The 15,610-nt window shown below is 31.1% G+C and overlaps 3 protein-coding genes across 3 annotated transcripts; 2 read left to right on the top strand and 1 right to left on the bottom strand.

Moving 5' to 3' along the window:
- Positions 1 to 771: 771 nt before the first annotated feature.
- On the bottom strand, positions 772 to 4,507 carry LOC109605322 (T-complex protein 1 subunit gamma). Its single transcript, XM_020021893.2, has 8 exons — positions 4,380 to 4,507; positions 4,257 to 4,318; positions 3,890 to 4,066; positions 2,112 to 2,546; positions 1,972 to 2,055; positions 1,571 to 1,894; positions 1,306 to 1,510; positions 772 to 1,228 (listed from the first exon to the last, which is right to left on the bottom strand). Exons 1-8 carry the CDS (start codon positions 4,414 to 4,416, stop codon positions 906 to 908), a joined length of 1,647 nt encoding a protein of 548 aa, XP_019877452.2. The 5' UTR covers positions 4,417 to 4,507; the 3' UTR covers positions 772 to 905.
- A 380-nt stretch (positions 4,508 to 4,887) lies between these two features.
- Positions 4,888 to 5,859, top strand: LOC109605423 (transmembrane protein 50B). Its single transcript, XM_020021996.2, has 4 exons — positions 4,888 to 5,053; positions 5,105 to 5,236; positions 5,291 to 5,426; positions 5,485 to 5,859. The coding sequence occupies exons 1-4, from the start codon at positions 4,949 to 4,951 to the stop codon at positions 5,583 to 5,585; spliced, it is 474 nt and encodes a 157-aa protein (XP_019877555.2). The 5' UTR covers positions 4,888 to 4,948; the 3' UTR covers positions 5,586 to 5,859.
- Positions 5,860 to 9,517: 3,658 nt separating this feature from the next.
- Positions 9,518 to 15,552, top strand: LOC109605333 (Fanconi anemia group M protein). Its single transcript, XM_020021902.2, has 15 exons — positions 9,518 to 9,611; positions 9,671 to 9,993; positions 10,050 to 10,312; positions 10,501 to 10,647; positions 10,697 to 10,818; positions 10,880 to 10,992; positions 11,042 to 11,163; positions 11,220 to 11,837; positions 11,887 to 11,995; positions 12,056 to 12,232; positions 12,290 to 14,203; positions 14,260 to 14,804; positions 14,856 to 15,034; positions 15,092 to 15,197; positions 15,255 to 15,552. Exons 1-15 carry the CDS (start codon positions 9,589 to 9,591, stop codon positions 15,435 to 15,437), a joined length of 4,944 nt encoding a protein of 1,647 aa, XP_019877461.2. The 5' UTR covers positions 9,518 to 9,588; the 3' UTR covers positions 15,438 to 15,552.
- Positions 15,553 to 15,610: the final 58 nt, after the last annotated feature.

The raw sequence follows: 15,610 nt of genomic DNA, 5'->3' as shown, positions 1-15,610 counted from the left end.
CTTCACATTATAAGCCAAACAAGGTATTATTTAATAATTTATAATGGGCATATCTTTCATTTGATATTCAAACTACATGAACCTGCTTATCTCATGTGTACACGCAAAATTTAGATTTATCCCTAACGAGAACTGGTTCCCAATCCTCTTCTACCTAATCGATGTACTCTCTAGCAAAATTTTGCCGCATTCTACACGGAGTTGTAAATTATCTTCCGTAAAACGTTGCCTTATTGATCTAATACTTATTTGAACATCTTCTGCGTTTTCTACAACTACAACTGTAACATTCTTGAGGTTAAAAACAGTTATGTACGAATGTACATGGAACATAATAAACGTTTCAACTACCCTGCGGTAACTAACTTTGGCATATTGATAATATACGAAAATTAAAACGAAAATGAGATTGATAGTTTATTTCTAACGTAAAGACAATTGTTCAACCTGTTACTAATTTACCATTAGTAATTCAACATAAATCCTCTTTAACAAAAAACTAAACCTCTTGTAAAAACGATTATACTTTTTAGATGCCTTATACGAGGGTGTTTCAAAATAAATAGAAACAGCTTTACTTTGATAGGACTTTATTTTAAAAATAATAGGTGGTGTCTTAATACCTTGGATCAGTATATATTATTTCATTTTAAAATTAAAGTAACCGAGTTATCTATTAAATTAGTTTCATATGTAAATAATTCACAAGGAATAAATCCACAAGGTATAAAATATTTTCTCCTGAAAAGGTTTTTAAATGAAACAACAAAGTGTTATTAAATATTTAATAGCAAAATATGTTTACAAAGTGAGTTAAATTATTAACGTGATTAATAAAGCTGAACGTATTAAATTATATACTGAAATCAATGAAATGATAAGAAATTCATAAATATAATAAACGCCTAGTCCTGGAGCTCCTGCGCCTGAACCTGACTAGGAGTAGGGGGCTCCTTATCACCCTTCTTCTTAGAACCTGAAACAATGTCATCAATACGTAACAGAAGGATAGCCGTTTCGATGGCAGTCTTGTATGTTTGTAATTTAACGGCCAGTGGCTCCCACAATCCTTTCTTGCTTTGTTCAACCAATTCTCCTGATTCACCATCAATACCCCATGTACAAGGTGAATTCTTATCAGCGTGATTGGCGTGTTTAGCTCTTAAAGCAGTCAAGGTTCTAATGGTGTTCGCGCCGCAATTCTGTGCCAAAGTACGCGGAATAATCTCTGAAATATAATTTTTTTAAGTAAAGAGATGTCAAATTAAAAGTTTTATAACATTAATTTAAAAAAATATATATCACCTAGTGCATGAGCCAATGCTCTGTAAGGTCCATGGGTCGCCTTTTGCAACAAACGCTGCGCCACAGCCATTTCAATAGCTCCACCACCTGGAACCAGCCTAGGAGATAGAACAATGTTTCTGGCTACTTGCAAGGCGTCCTGCAAGTTACGCTCGGTTTCATTCAAGATGTCCTTGCTGGCACCTCTTAACAAAATGGTACAAGCCTGTAACAAAAATACAGATAAAATTTTTTGAACTTAAATACTGCCGTAAAGTGATCTAACCTTTGGGTTCTTGCACTCTGTGACGTAGCAGAAGTACTCATCGCCCAATTTCTTGATCTCGAAGAGACCTGCACCGGTACCAATGTCGCTCTCGTGTACCTCTTCGGTGCGGTTGACCACCGTAGCACCACAAGCACGTGCTATACGATTGTTGTCCGACTTGCGCACGCGTCTTACCGCCGTGATGCCAGCCTTCAGCAAAAAGTGCTGAGCAAGATCGGACACTCCCTTCTCGGTAAATACCACGTCCGGTTTAAGAGCAATAATGTCGTCGCATTGACGGCGTACATGTTCCTCCTCAATCTCCAACAATCTGGTAAAATCCTGAAAGTACAAAAAATACATACAGTGTTGTTGATTTTAACATTAAATTGACGTTTCCAGTAAATAAATTTACTTACTTCTTTACCAGTGATTTCAACGTTGGTTTGAGATTCTCCTTTCTTGTACTCCAAAGAACAATCCAACAACATAATCCTAGGATTCTACAAAGACAAGTCATACAATTGTGATTCAATGAACAAATTTTCACAATAAATACCTTAATGTAACGCTTCATTTTGGGGTGGGTGACATCTTTATTAATCATAACACCCCTCAATATCTGTGACTCTTCTACAGAACCACCAGGAATTTTCTCCACTTTGGCATACCTCTTCAAATCGACTTCAGTTCTGCCATTTTCCTCTAACATTACCGTGTTGACGGCATCAAGGGCGATGTTGACCGCCATATCAGACCACTTGGAGATGAATTTTGTGCCAATGCAAGCCTTCACAACATTGGCTATGGCGGTCTTGTCGCTTTTGTCAACGGGAATGCTCAGAGGTCCCTCCAACAATGAGATTATATCATCAAGAGCTTCTTTGTATTGTCTTATGATGACCGTTGGGTGCATCTGTTGCTCCAAGAATTGTTCAGCTGCTGCCAACATTTCTCCAGCTAATACAATGACTGAAGTGGTTCCATCCCCAACCTACATATGTTACATACAATTTTTTGTTAACAATTTAATAATAATCAAGGAAGTTAAATGATTTGAGATTAATTTAGTGTAAATTATTCACATTTAGGAATGAAAAAGCTCAGAAATTCCTGGATATCGAAATTTCTAACAACGTAAAATGACAAATATGTAATTTACTATTTTTACATACAGCACACTATTCTTCAAACAAAATTACCATATAAATCAGTCTATTTGTAATCATTTGATTGATTGATTTAAAAGAAGCCTCATGCTGTTGCTTTAATTGTACAATTAAATCAGTTTATAATATAAAAGTATATGTCTGGAGTTAAGCAGACTAACATTTCTATGTAATTAAAATTAAACTGGTTCATTATTTTCAAAATCAACAATATTTCCTACAGAGAACAGCTGTAGTCTCTGTTCAGGACCCCTTTAAAACACCACCAGTTAAAAGAACTAGGGGCTGTTGACATTTTTATACATACAGTTCATTGTCATCTGAATGAAAATAATGTTCAAACACTTGCGAAGAAACGTTCATTTAACCGTTTAACTTGCAGAATTCAGATGGTATTCACTGGATGAGGCATCCAGAGAACAAATGATTCAGTCCAACTCCAGCTTGGAGTCCATATAGAAAAATTTAAAAATTCTAACGAATTGTGGCAGCACGGAATTAAATTCCAAAACAATATATCAATAACCTTATTACCTTATTGACTCTTTGAGAAATAAGTGCCTAAAAGTTATAAAAACAAGGAATATGCCACAAAATGAATTGTTTCTTTAATTTTGCTTGCCTCTTTTAGTTTCATTTATAATATATAATAATAATTTCATTTTAAATGAAATTCTAGTTCGTCTGATTATATTTAATCCTGATCAAGAGTTTCAGTTATTCACATATTACAATATTTTAATGCTGCTGCTCAATTAATCATAAAATTTAAGTGATATTCCATGTTTATAATAAATTAAAACATTACCAATTAGTGATAGTAATCACTTGTAACAAACCTGTAGTTTTTGTTATCAAATAACCTGATAATATAACTGATGTTTGAAAATCAACAATTCCACACTGATGATTGTCAGTAGTACAAATAATAACTTAAATAAACATTGACCAATGTCAAGTAATTGAATGATTTCAGTAGACTAATTAGTCAGTTACTGAAGTCAATTGTTAGTCAACTAGTCAGTTATTGAAATAAGTCAGTTATTCCCAACACTATTCACAATTATTTCTGAATTAAATATGTAGCTCTTTGGCTACAGTGTTTTTAGTAGTAAATTCATGATTGTATATAATATTAATTAAACTTGAAGATAGATTTAGATATTACCTCTTCATCTTGTGTTCTGGCAATCTCAATCATGGATTTGGCTGCAGGATGTTGTACAGTGATTTCTCTGAGGATAGCATTTCCATCATTGGTCATTACGATGCCACCCATGGGGTCCATCAACATTTTTAACATGGCCTGAGGTCCCAGACATGTTCTGATAACGTCTGCTATTTGCTGTGAAAATAAATATTCACGGTTAGTGAACATAACCTATGACACATTTGTTTCTAGAATATATACTTGGGTAAAAATTAAAGTTAAACCTTGCATCGTGACAAGACGGAAAATTCTATAAAATTAATTTCGCTTGGGCGTTTTGGGTGTGTTAAAAATCAGTATAAAATAGCACGTGCTTGTCTCATACCTTTCCGGCATTTATGTTCTCCACCTGAACCTTTCTGCCGCTATCACGCTTTGTGTTTTGGCCTAAAAGCAAAAACAGTGACATTTTTGGAAACTGTATTAATCAAATAATGACATTTCATACTTAACACAAGAATAGGAGCACGGCCACCACCAAACATTTTGATTTTTTTACTTCAACGAAAATCGGAACTACTGAACAACGTACGGGCGATGTCAAAAATTGCGGAGGACTGAATACAGAGCTGTGAATCACGCAACACAATGATGACAACCTAACAACGTGACACACGATTGGACGAAATTCAAATTTATTAAGTATATATATTTTTATTTTTATTAATAAATTATTTATATATTTTATGTATAATTATTATTGATTCAAGATATTTGAACTATGAAACGATAATAATTTATTAAAAAATATAACGTGTTATTATAATTGTTTGTTAGCATTAACACGAAATATTAACTTTTTATCATCCATAAATATATTATTTATTATTTATTTATTTAATATATTATTTTCTTAAGCAAAATATTGTATTACAATTTCCTACTTTTCTATTAAAATAATAAGAAACCAATGTGAAATAAGTAACAATGCATTGACAGTTATAGTGGCTGTACTGTCTGTCAAATTTACTAAGTTGTGTTTGTTTTCCCAAATATTTCGTCAAATTTCACTTGAAAATGGGCATTCCCAATTGCTTGGAAAACATAAACATACCGTCGTGTGTGTGGTTCGAGGGTGGCGACAAACGTAACGCCTATGCGTCGATGTTGTCCGGTTTATTGGTGAGTTTTTCGACATTACACCACAAAGGGTGACTAATTCCTTATTTTTAGTTCTTCGCAGGATGGTGGACTATAATTGATGCAGCCAGTGTAAATAGTGGTAAAGTATTAGCTGGACATCACATGTGTGGAGTGTTTGGTACACTGTCTTTGATTATGGTTAATTCAGTGTCCAATGCTCAGGTAATAAAACATAACATTACTTGAATTTGAAAAATTAAAATTTTGACTATGTAGATTCGCGATAATGCGTACGGGGACAGATGTCTGGGACCAAAGGAAGCTAGGATTTGGTTGTTCTTAGGATTTGTTATGGGATTTGCCTCTGTCATTGCCTCCTGTTGGATTCTGTTTGCAGAGTTTATCAACTCTGGTAATCTATTTTGGTTTTTATTGTCATTATAACAAAGTTTAACTTGTTTATTTTGTAGATAACAGATGGCCAGGTGTTGCATTGTTCTTACAAAATGCTCTAATCTTTATTGCATCAATCATATACAAATTTGGAAGATCTGAAGACTTGTGGGGTTAAAGGCATAAATGTGATAATTAATACACAGTTTTAACAATGTTTATAGGTTGTAATAATATATTTATTAAGTCATTAATTTAGGAAATAAGTTTTCACCAGAACTTCATTTAGTTGTATCATAAGCAAGTAATATCTGATTGGAAGAGTGTTTCAGTTTAAAAACATTTTAAAGTATGACAATGTGATTAAAGCTGAAAAGCAAGTTCAAATTAACAGTTTAGTGATGAAATAAGCCTTAATTTTATTTAATATTATTTAAATATTTTTAAAAGTATACTATGTGTTATTTTATTTTATCTTAAACAATTTTCCATAATTTTGATTATCTAGGTAAGTAGATTAATAGTGAGATTCTAAAAACAAAATATAAAAAACTCGTGAAAATACTTAACAGTATGTATTATAAAAAATATATTAACTGACATAAATAAATGTTCAATTTAATAAACTGTTTCATTTAAATATTTCATAAAACGTCAAACAATATTTTACTGTACATTATTTTACAAGATATTTATAATATTTAAAAATACATTACATTTCGATTTCGGAAAAAGCTCCTTATGCGTTTCTCTATTCCAATCGAGTAGTTTTGGCCTCCTTTGACGCGTTAGATGTTTGAATCTTTAAGTGCTCAATCCGGGCGTTGTCTCAGCGAATAAATAAGCATCTGGACCAATCGCGATTCCAATAAGCGTCATTATTTTTAAAATTGTAATGTCTTCATTAAATATGCAAACAGCAATAACTGTTTCAATTTCAATTAAATGAGTTCAAGCATATACATACACATTTACATATGTATACATACAGTCGGCTTCAGAATGCCATTAGTTTCGTTTGCAACCTAAAATATCGGACCTACCTAAATTATCCCCAAATTTAAATTTTAAATAAAGATTTTGTGTGATCATCTTAACCAATAATTGTAGAACATTTCTGTAAATTTAAAAAATTTAAACCTTCAGTAGAAGTAGGATTATATTATTATATAATTAGTATTTAGTATCATATAATAACCAAATGTAAAATAATATAAAGCAAAATTTAAAATATATAAATTTTATTACAGGCTATTACAGAATCAAATCGTTCCCTCATAGAATTAACAATATTTGAGCAATAGTTTCCTATCCGCAATTCTTGCCACATTTGCACCATGAGCACCCAGATGTTTTCATCTGGGTTAACATCCGGTGACCTAGGGGCCATGGTATTCCATTTATCGTCCTGTGGGGCTTGACGGTAACATGACGTTGTTGAGGACATCTAAATAATTATTGGAATTAGCTATGGACCTGCTTCGCTCATCCACCTCCACACATTAAGTGTAATCCTACCGGATTGTTTATTGAGTACGACGTGATTTTCGTCGTACCGTATCCCATCTTTTCTCCACAGATGCAGTGGTCCATCTGAGTTGGAATGAAAACATTTTTCATCAGAAAATATTGTATTTTGCCATTTAAAAATTGAATATTCCTCGCAAAATTCCAATCTTACACATTTATCAATATCAATAGGAGCTACTTCCTGTGCAGGACGTCTATTGTAGAATCCTCCATGTAGCGCGCTCTCTAGCCACTTTTGATATTTTGTAGAATCTATTTCTAGTATAAATATGGACAAGTTGCTCTCGTTGGACCACGTTTAGCAATGGCTTTCTGACTCTAAAAATTATTGAATTTCTTTAGTTATTAAAACCATGCCAATTCAAAAATAAGAATATATGCAATTAATACATTTCATTTCTTCTAATGAAAGTGTATAATCAATACTGTGTATTATTCATTTTTTAAATAAAATAATATGTACTATCCCATGCATATAAGTAGTCTACCACAATATAACATACATTAACAGAATACATGAATTCAAGAATGACACTTTGGTTTGTTTAAAAAGATCCTCACTCTTGTATGTTCCATACAGTTTAAAAAGCCTCGAGCGTAAGATATTAAAAAAATGTATGGTTTAGGTTTTCATGTTATATAATTTTGTAATTACTATTATTTATTTTTTTTTATAAATAAACAAATAAATTAAATACCAATATTGTAAACGAAAATAAAAAATTATAAGTTTAAAATATAAGATATATATTGAGTAAACATCTATAATATATTAGTTATAACAATCTTTATTCATTCTATCGTTTTTAGACTCTATCAGTTTCATATATATTGTACTTTTTTATTTATTTAAATTGTTTATTAGATTCTGTACGTAATATTATTTAAATATATAGTGATTTGAGAAAAAAAAAAAAATAAATAATATGAGTTACCTAATTTTTAAAATTATTTTATATTTTCACTATTTTGACATATTTTTATCAACAATGGATTTTTTAAAAATTATTTATACTACTCAATTTTATAATTATTTTTGTGGAAATGTATATTTTATATTCGGAAGGTTACTGCTGTATATATTAACCGCGAAGTAAACAAATGTTTTTTTTTGTCTTTTTTATATAGCATTATTAAAATTGAATATAAGAAACTGGCTACGAATCTCCAACATTGCTGTTGATATTTAATTTGAAATTAATATATGATATATATTTCACAAAATTCACGTCGCGTTTCAATCCGAAAACCAATACATACTGAACGTAGTAAAACTAAAACGAGCACTCACTCCTAAATCTAAATCATCTTAGACCCCAGAAAGTCCAGAATGGCCATAGTGTTTCCCAGTACACAATTCATTTTATAATCACAAAATTGTATTTATTTTATTGTATGGAACATGAAATTGCAAATAAAAAAAATTAAAATTAAAATACTTGATAACAAATGTTATATTATAATGAAAAACCTAAAACATAAAAACCATATGTAGAGATTCTCTTCCCTCGGTACATATAAAATTCACTAAACTTGAAATCTTTTTAAAAATATCATGCAATTTACCCCTGAACTGTATGTAGAGGCTCTTTTCCTCCGCTACATACACGGTTCCTTAAAGAAAAATAATAATAAAAATAAAATTGTTGTACCAACGGACAAACAACAGAAAACCTAGTAGAACAACCCCAAACTTTAATAACAACAAAGATATACAATATTGGTGACAGGAAAAACATTTCAAAATTACTTATAAACATATTCCCCAATTCTCTTTCTTACCGAAATATTTAGGTCTCTAGCTATTTCGGAAATATTTTTACCCTGTTCAAAAAATTTCGCTATAACAGTTCGCACTGAATTGACAACACATTGGGAATCGCATCTTACGATATAGTGAGGACTCCTCACTGAGGAGTCGGCAGTGCGCGGTATTACAGAGTGTGACCGTGTGGTTGACGGAGACGATCCCTAAAGACTTTTGTTCGATTCATTCCAGCCGGATTGGATGCCGCGTCACTAAAATAGCTATGCCTCCAAAAATAATTTAAATTTTGAAAAATCCTTTTGGGGACTTATTCTTAAATGGTTAAACTTTGATAATATGAAAAAAATGATCTTTTCAAATTTATAGACCATTCTCGTCCTCTTAAAGTATATATTATTCAATTATTTATTAATTCTTTATGTTATATCTGTGAAGATATTCTACCATATCTCAAAATGGTGATAAATATACAAATATTCCACAATGTAAAAAAGTAATACAAAAGATTAGTGGTCATATATTACTTTTATTATTATATGGGTAATGCCTTAAACAAAGATTAAATATATCTTTGATATATGTTAAGTCATAAGTACTGTTGTTGGCCATGAATCACTGTGAAATACATAAAAATGAAAATTTACATCTATAAAATGGGTATTCTAGAATTTGTTGTTATATTTTAATAATTATTATGCACAAACATTAATTTAAAAATATTTAAGTATTACCTATTGTTACTCTCGAGACGCATTTTTGATCTAATGCAATTTGTAACCAATAAAAGGAGCTGCCAAAATTTCGACAGCAAGGTCAAATTTGAATTTGCCTTAAACAAAAACATGTTTACCTAACATTATTTTATTATTAATGATATTTAAGAATGAATGAACACTCACAAGACGGGTAATACAATAATTAATTAAAAGTTAATGACGACGAAAATAATTAGATTTACATTCTAGAGATTTAAAACTGTGTACAACATCTGAAACAGAAGGGTTTGATCTGCAGTCAGGTCAAATATGGATCTACCCAACAAACTATCCATTAAGGGACTACCAATTCAACATAATACAACAGGCGTTACTTAAAAATACCCTAGTAAGTCTCCCAACTGGCCTGGGGAAAACATTCATAGCTGCCGTTGTAATGTATAATTTTTATCGTTGGTATCCCCATGGTAAGATCATATTCATGGCTCCTACAAGGCCCCTTGTTAAACAACAAGTTGATGCCTGTTATGATATTATGGGAATTCCTAAAGAAGTAACAGTTGAAATGACAGGTGTGTTAGATGAATATGTTTATTTTTCACCACTAAAATTATTATTATTATTACAGGTACAAAAATTTCTTCCACAAGGGTAGAGATTTGGAATGATAAAAGAGTTTTTTTTGTTACACCACAAGTATTACAAAATGATTTAGCTTCGGTAAAAGATTTGGGCGCCAAAATTAAATGTATAGTGTTCGATGAGGCTCACAAAGCCAGAGGAAATCATGCATATTGTGAAGTTGTTAGGACATTAGTGAATCAAAATAAGTATTTCAGAGTTTTAGCTTTAAGTGCCACACCTGGAAGTAACATTAATGATGTTGCAGAGGTAAAGATTTATTTTACAAAATAATTGATTTTATGCAGAAAAAGGGTAAACTTCTTAAACTTATTAAACAATTCTTAGCGTTCTCTATTGAATAGATTCAACAAATCATTTGCATTTCTTTTTATTTTACAAATTTCAATTACATCAGTAGATATTAAATAGATTATATCGGAATTTTTTTCCTATAGGTGGCAAATAATTTACTGATATCTAGACTGGAATTTAGAACAGAAGAAAGCCCGGATGTCCACCCATATGTGTTCAAAAGAAATATTGAAACTGTTGTGGTACCACTCGGTCCAAAACTTCAAGAAGTAAAAGATCGTTATTTAAAGGTAAACATTTTTTACCAAATTTCTTATTTATTTTTTAAGTTTTAATTAGGTTTTAGATCAATACACAAAAGTGTTAATTAAGTACAAGGTTATCCAAACTAACTGTAGTACTTTAACAAAAGGAAGAATATTTATGACTATGAATGACTTTAAACAGAAAAAAGGAGCTGGGTATAATATATATATATATATAATATTTTGTTATATTATTGAGAAAAAAATATATTTTTAGTAACCCAAATTATGGAGAAATAATGAAGAGCTTAAATATTTGTATGACTTTATATCATGCATTTGAATTACTTATAAGACATGGTCTCAGAAGTTTTCTGACATTTTTTGAAGGTATAACATCACCATCACAACAATTTGAAGTTAAAATATCATATTTTAGAACATATTAATAAACCACTATTAAGAGGAAACCAAAATATAATCAGCATAATGGAAGATCTAAAGGTCTATTTAGGACCAACTCCAGAAGTGAAACAATTACCAGATGGAACCTATGAAGACGTAAATATACTAAATATTCTTAACAAAATACTTGCTTCAAATTGTATTATTTTAAGATTCCTGCTAATGTAAAGTTTGGGCATCCCAAATTCTACAAATTGCGCGACATTCTCACTAACCATTTTAAGGATGCTCCCAGTACTAGTCGAGTGATCGTGTTCTTTGAATACAGAGAATCCGTGATGGAAGCTTACGCGTTACTTTTTCAAGCCAAGCCACTGCTAAAACCCAGAATATTCTTGGGACAAGGATATGGTGTGACCCAGAAGGTCCAAATGAATGTGATAAAAGCTTTTCGAGACGGTCAGTGCAATGTACTATTATCCACATGTATTGGTGAAGAAGGTTTGGATGTAGGAGATGTAGATTTAATCGTTTGCTTTGACATTTCCAACACGTCACCCATCCGCATGATTCAAAGAATGGGTCGTACTGGAAGAAAAAAGGAAGGCAATATTTTCATTCTGGTTACAGAAGGAAAAGAACAGGACACTCTCAAGAACTGTCTTATTCATAAACAAAATTTAGCTAGTCATGTTTTGACTTCCAAGGAGTTGAATAATTCATTGCGTAAGGATAGTCCTAGAATGGTACCTGAGGGAATTGTTCCGCGTTGTGAAAAAATGTTTATTACTGTAAAGAAGCCGACTTTGACTAAAAATAGTTCTATCAAGGTAAAATTGTTGCGAACTTACAGAGTTGTTATTTAAGAATTGTTTTTAGGATATGCTCAAGAGTGTTTCTTCAGGTTCAGGGCCGGTGTTTTCTCAGGATTTGGAGATTGTAGATTTTCAGGAAAAACTACCCACTAGAAAAATGCTGTGGAATAAAGGTAAAAATCATATGAAAAAGATACAAAAATCTAATGGTTAAATTATTTATTGATTTACAGAAGATCCATTGCATGAGGATATAAATTTAAGTACTATTTTTTCAAGACATGTAGAGAAGCAGAGGTGTATTCAGCCTTCATACAAAATTAAGAGTTCAAAGACGAGTCAATGTTTTGTAAGCCTTTTACAGTCAGCAGACTCAAAAAGGTTTAATATTCCTATGACACAGATGTCAGGTATGTTTGCAAATTAGTTAATTAGATAGGGTTTCAGTTTTTGAGTTTAAATTTTAGATGAATTTCATGGGAGTCAAAATAAAATTATGAAACAGGGAGATATAAGAAATATGTTCTTTAAACCTACAACTAAAGACCAGATAAGTAACTCCCAAAATTCGAAAAAACAAAATTTTGGACATCATTCTTCATCAGAAAACGACATCACTGACATAATTTCAAGAGAGGTGTTTGAAGAAATGTCAAATTATCTGTGCATTCAACAATCTGCAAGGCGTAAATGTAAACTTTGTCCAAGCTGTTTTGATTGTAACAAAATTAATCTACCTCAACCTAGTATGAATTTGTCACTTTGGAATCATCCAGATCTTTCAATTCTCGATAATATTACAACAGAAGATATGGATTTATTCGCTGATAGTTTATCTCCAAAGTCAAAGGAATTATATGATAGTTTCAGTGATGTTAATTTTTGCGAATCTTTATCAGATATACCTGAACAAGACTTGCAAACTGAAAAATCATTTTCCTATGTGGCTCCAAAAAGCTTAAACAACCTCTTAAATAGATATAGTACATGTATAATAAGTCAAGCGGAATTGAAAGAAACAAGTAATGCTTCCAAAGTTCCAGAGAAAAATGTAGATTGTGATATTACAATAGTTGGACAAAATAACATACAAAATATTTCATATCATAATATTAACGCATCAATAAAAAATAGGACAAAAGAAACAAGTAATGCTCCTCTCAAAGTTCTTGAGATAAATGAAGATTGTGATGTTACTATACTTGAACAAAATAACAAACAAAATACTTCACACAATAATATTAATACTTCACTGGAAAATAAGACTAAGTTAAAAGACACAATTGACACCTCAGATAAGTTCGTACAACACAATTTAGTTAACAAAGTATCTGATATTAATCTAGAAGAAATCTTGTCATTCTTCAAACTTTCCAGTTTGGACGAGTTTTATACATGCACAGACAGTTCGCAAGATACTATAATATGTTCCCCCGAGTCCCCTGTATTATCGCAAAGATTTAAACAGAAACAAAAGCCACCTTCACCACTTTTAAGCAGTTTATCGCAAAGGTCCTCATCCCCAGTACTGTCGAATAGATCCAGACTCCAATTGATGAAGAACAAAAGGTTGAATAAAGGAGCAAGTCAGCCTAATCCAACCAGACCTAACTTGTCTAAATTAAAAAGTGTAGGCAATCAAACTAAATTATCCGTAGATGGAACAAAATCTAACATTTCATCTGTATGGAAAACCAACTTTAGTGACGAAAATTTAAAAAATTCTCGTATTTCCGATATTGATATTTGTGAGAAGACCACAGACACATGGAACAAACAACAAGAAACAAGTGTCTTTGGGAATTTAAGCGAGATCAACGATCTTTGCGATTTATCCGAGTTTGGAATAGAAAGTATTACATCACATATAAGTCCAAAGAATGTTAAGAATAGTACTAGATCAGATGGAGGGCAAAGTCCCTCAGGACTGAATTCAAATGCTGAAAATATAAATAGTCAATTAGATGAAATTGCCGAAATGGACTTCTGTGATTTATCAGCTTTTGGTATTAGTAAACAAGAAACAAATCACAAGGAATCTGACCTGTCTGATGATATAATTGATATATCTGATGATTTCTTGGACAACACGGTCAAAAAGAAATCAATTCGTAAAGAACTTAAAGTAGAAGCAGATAATAAATGTACTAAAACAAAAAGTCTGCGTCCTGATACAAAACTGACAAATAGTACACCAGTTAGTTCTACTAATAAAAAAATTGATTTTGATACGACTTCTTTAGATATTACTAAATTTAATAAAAACATCGGTGACAAATTTTCATCAAAACCTGAGGAAAATCACAATTTATTTAAAGATTCTAGTTTGGACGACTTATGTGATTTATCAATTTTTGGTATTAAGGATTCCCCAGGGAAAGGTAATTATTCATTTATTTAAAATGACTCGTAAAATTGAGAGTTTTATCTGTTTTAGTTATTGTTCAATCTCCAAAGAAAAGTAATTTGTGTACTTCGCCTATTATATCTCGAGCATCTCAAAATAAAATAATGAATAAATCGTTAACTACTAATGATACCTGTGAGAATAAAGCTGACATGTCTATCACACAAATTTTGAGTCTTGTTTCAAAAGATGCAACTGAAGACAGAAACAAACAATCTGTTTCTAAAATGATGAATTTTATTGAAGATAATAGCTTTGATGATGATTTAGTATTTGATTTTTCAAGTAGCAGGCCAGTTTCTCAAAATAAATTAGGTATGAAGAAAAATATATGTTCTTCTATAAATAACTTACTCAATGTTAGTGAGAAAGTGAAGGAAGCTTCTACGACAAACGTTTGTGATAAATCATTAAAACTGAATACTAGTAATTTAAATGAATCTATTGTAATAAGTAGTGATGAAGAGTTTGATATGAGTGTCAAGGACATTAAAGTGAACCCAAGAAGGGTATTGCGGACGCGAAATGAACAAAATGAAAACGAGCAACGACCTGAAAAGAAAATAAAACGAAAGGTAAGTTTAAAGTTAAACTCTTACTTAATTGCAAAGAATATATTTTTTTAGAAAAGGGGCAATTGTTTTATTGATGGGGAAGCAGAACTATCAGATGATGATGTTTTTGTATCAGATGACGAAGACGACGGTAGTGATCAAGACAGCTATGAGAAGAGTTTTGTAGAGGACAATTCGGAAAATATAATCTTTAATACTCAGATTCACGCTAATTATCTACAGTCAATAAAGTATATTTTTTCTTAGTGAATAACAATACTTTTTATTAATTATTGTTTTTCTTATAGGAGCCCGGTACGTCCTGGACCTTACAAAATTCCAACCCTGCCTAGATATAATATATCAGATGTGTTTTCACAATATGTTGATCTTGAAAATGATACATACATGCATGTAAGTATTATTTTATTGATTTTATCTATCTAGATATTGGATGGATGAGTCTTGTAGGATTCATTTTGTGTGAATACTGAAGATGTAGATGATGAGGTAGAACGGGACATTTCGCAACTGGAAATATTAGAGAAAAAGTTAAAAGAAAAGAACAAGAATAAGAAGAGGAAAATCTCTCAACAAAAGAAAGATCTGCCTAAACGTAAAAGAATTCTAGTCATGAGTGATGACAGTGATTAGTGATTTGCCTTGTACATAAATAGTTTTTTCTTTATATTTTAAATTTATAATTTTTATAATAATATAATTTGTACATAATTTAATGTATTTGAATAAATGTAAATAATATTTAAAATGGTTTTTAATCTCTCTCGCAATGTGGGAACAATGTCAAATTTATGACACTTTTTTAA

This window comes from Aethina tumida, chromosome 1 (assembly GCF_024364675.1).
Source record: "Aethina tumida isolate Nest 87 chromosome 1, icAetTumi1.1, whole genome shotgun sequence".
Classification (NCBI taxonomy): Eukaryota; Metazoa; Arthropoda; class Insecta; order Coleoptera; family Nitidulidae; genus Aethina; species Aethina tumida.
This window is presented reverse-complemented; position numbering and strand designations above follow the sequence as displayed.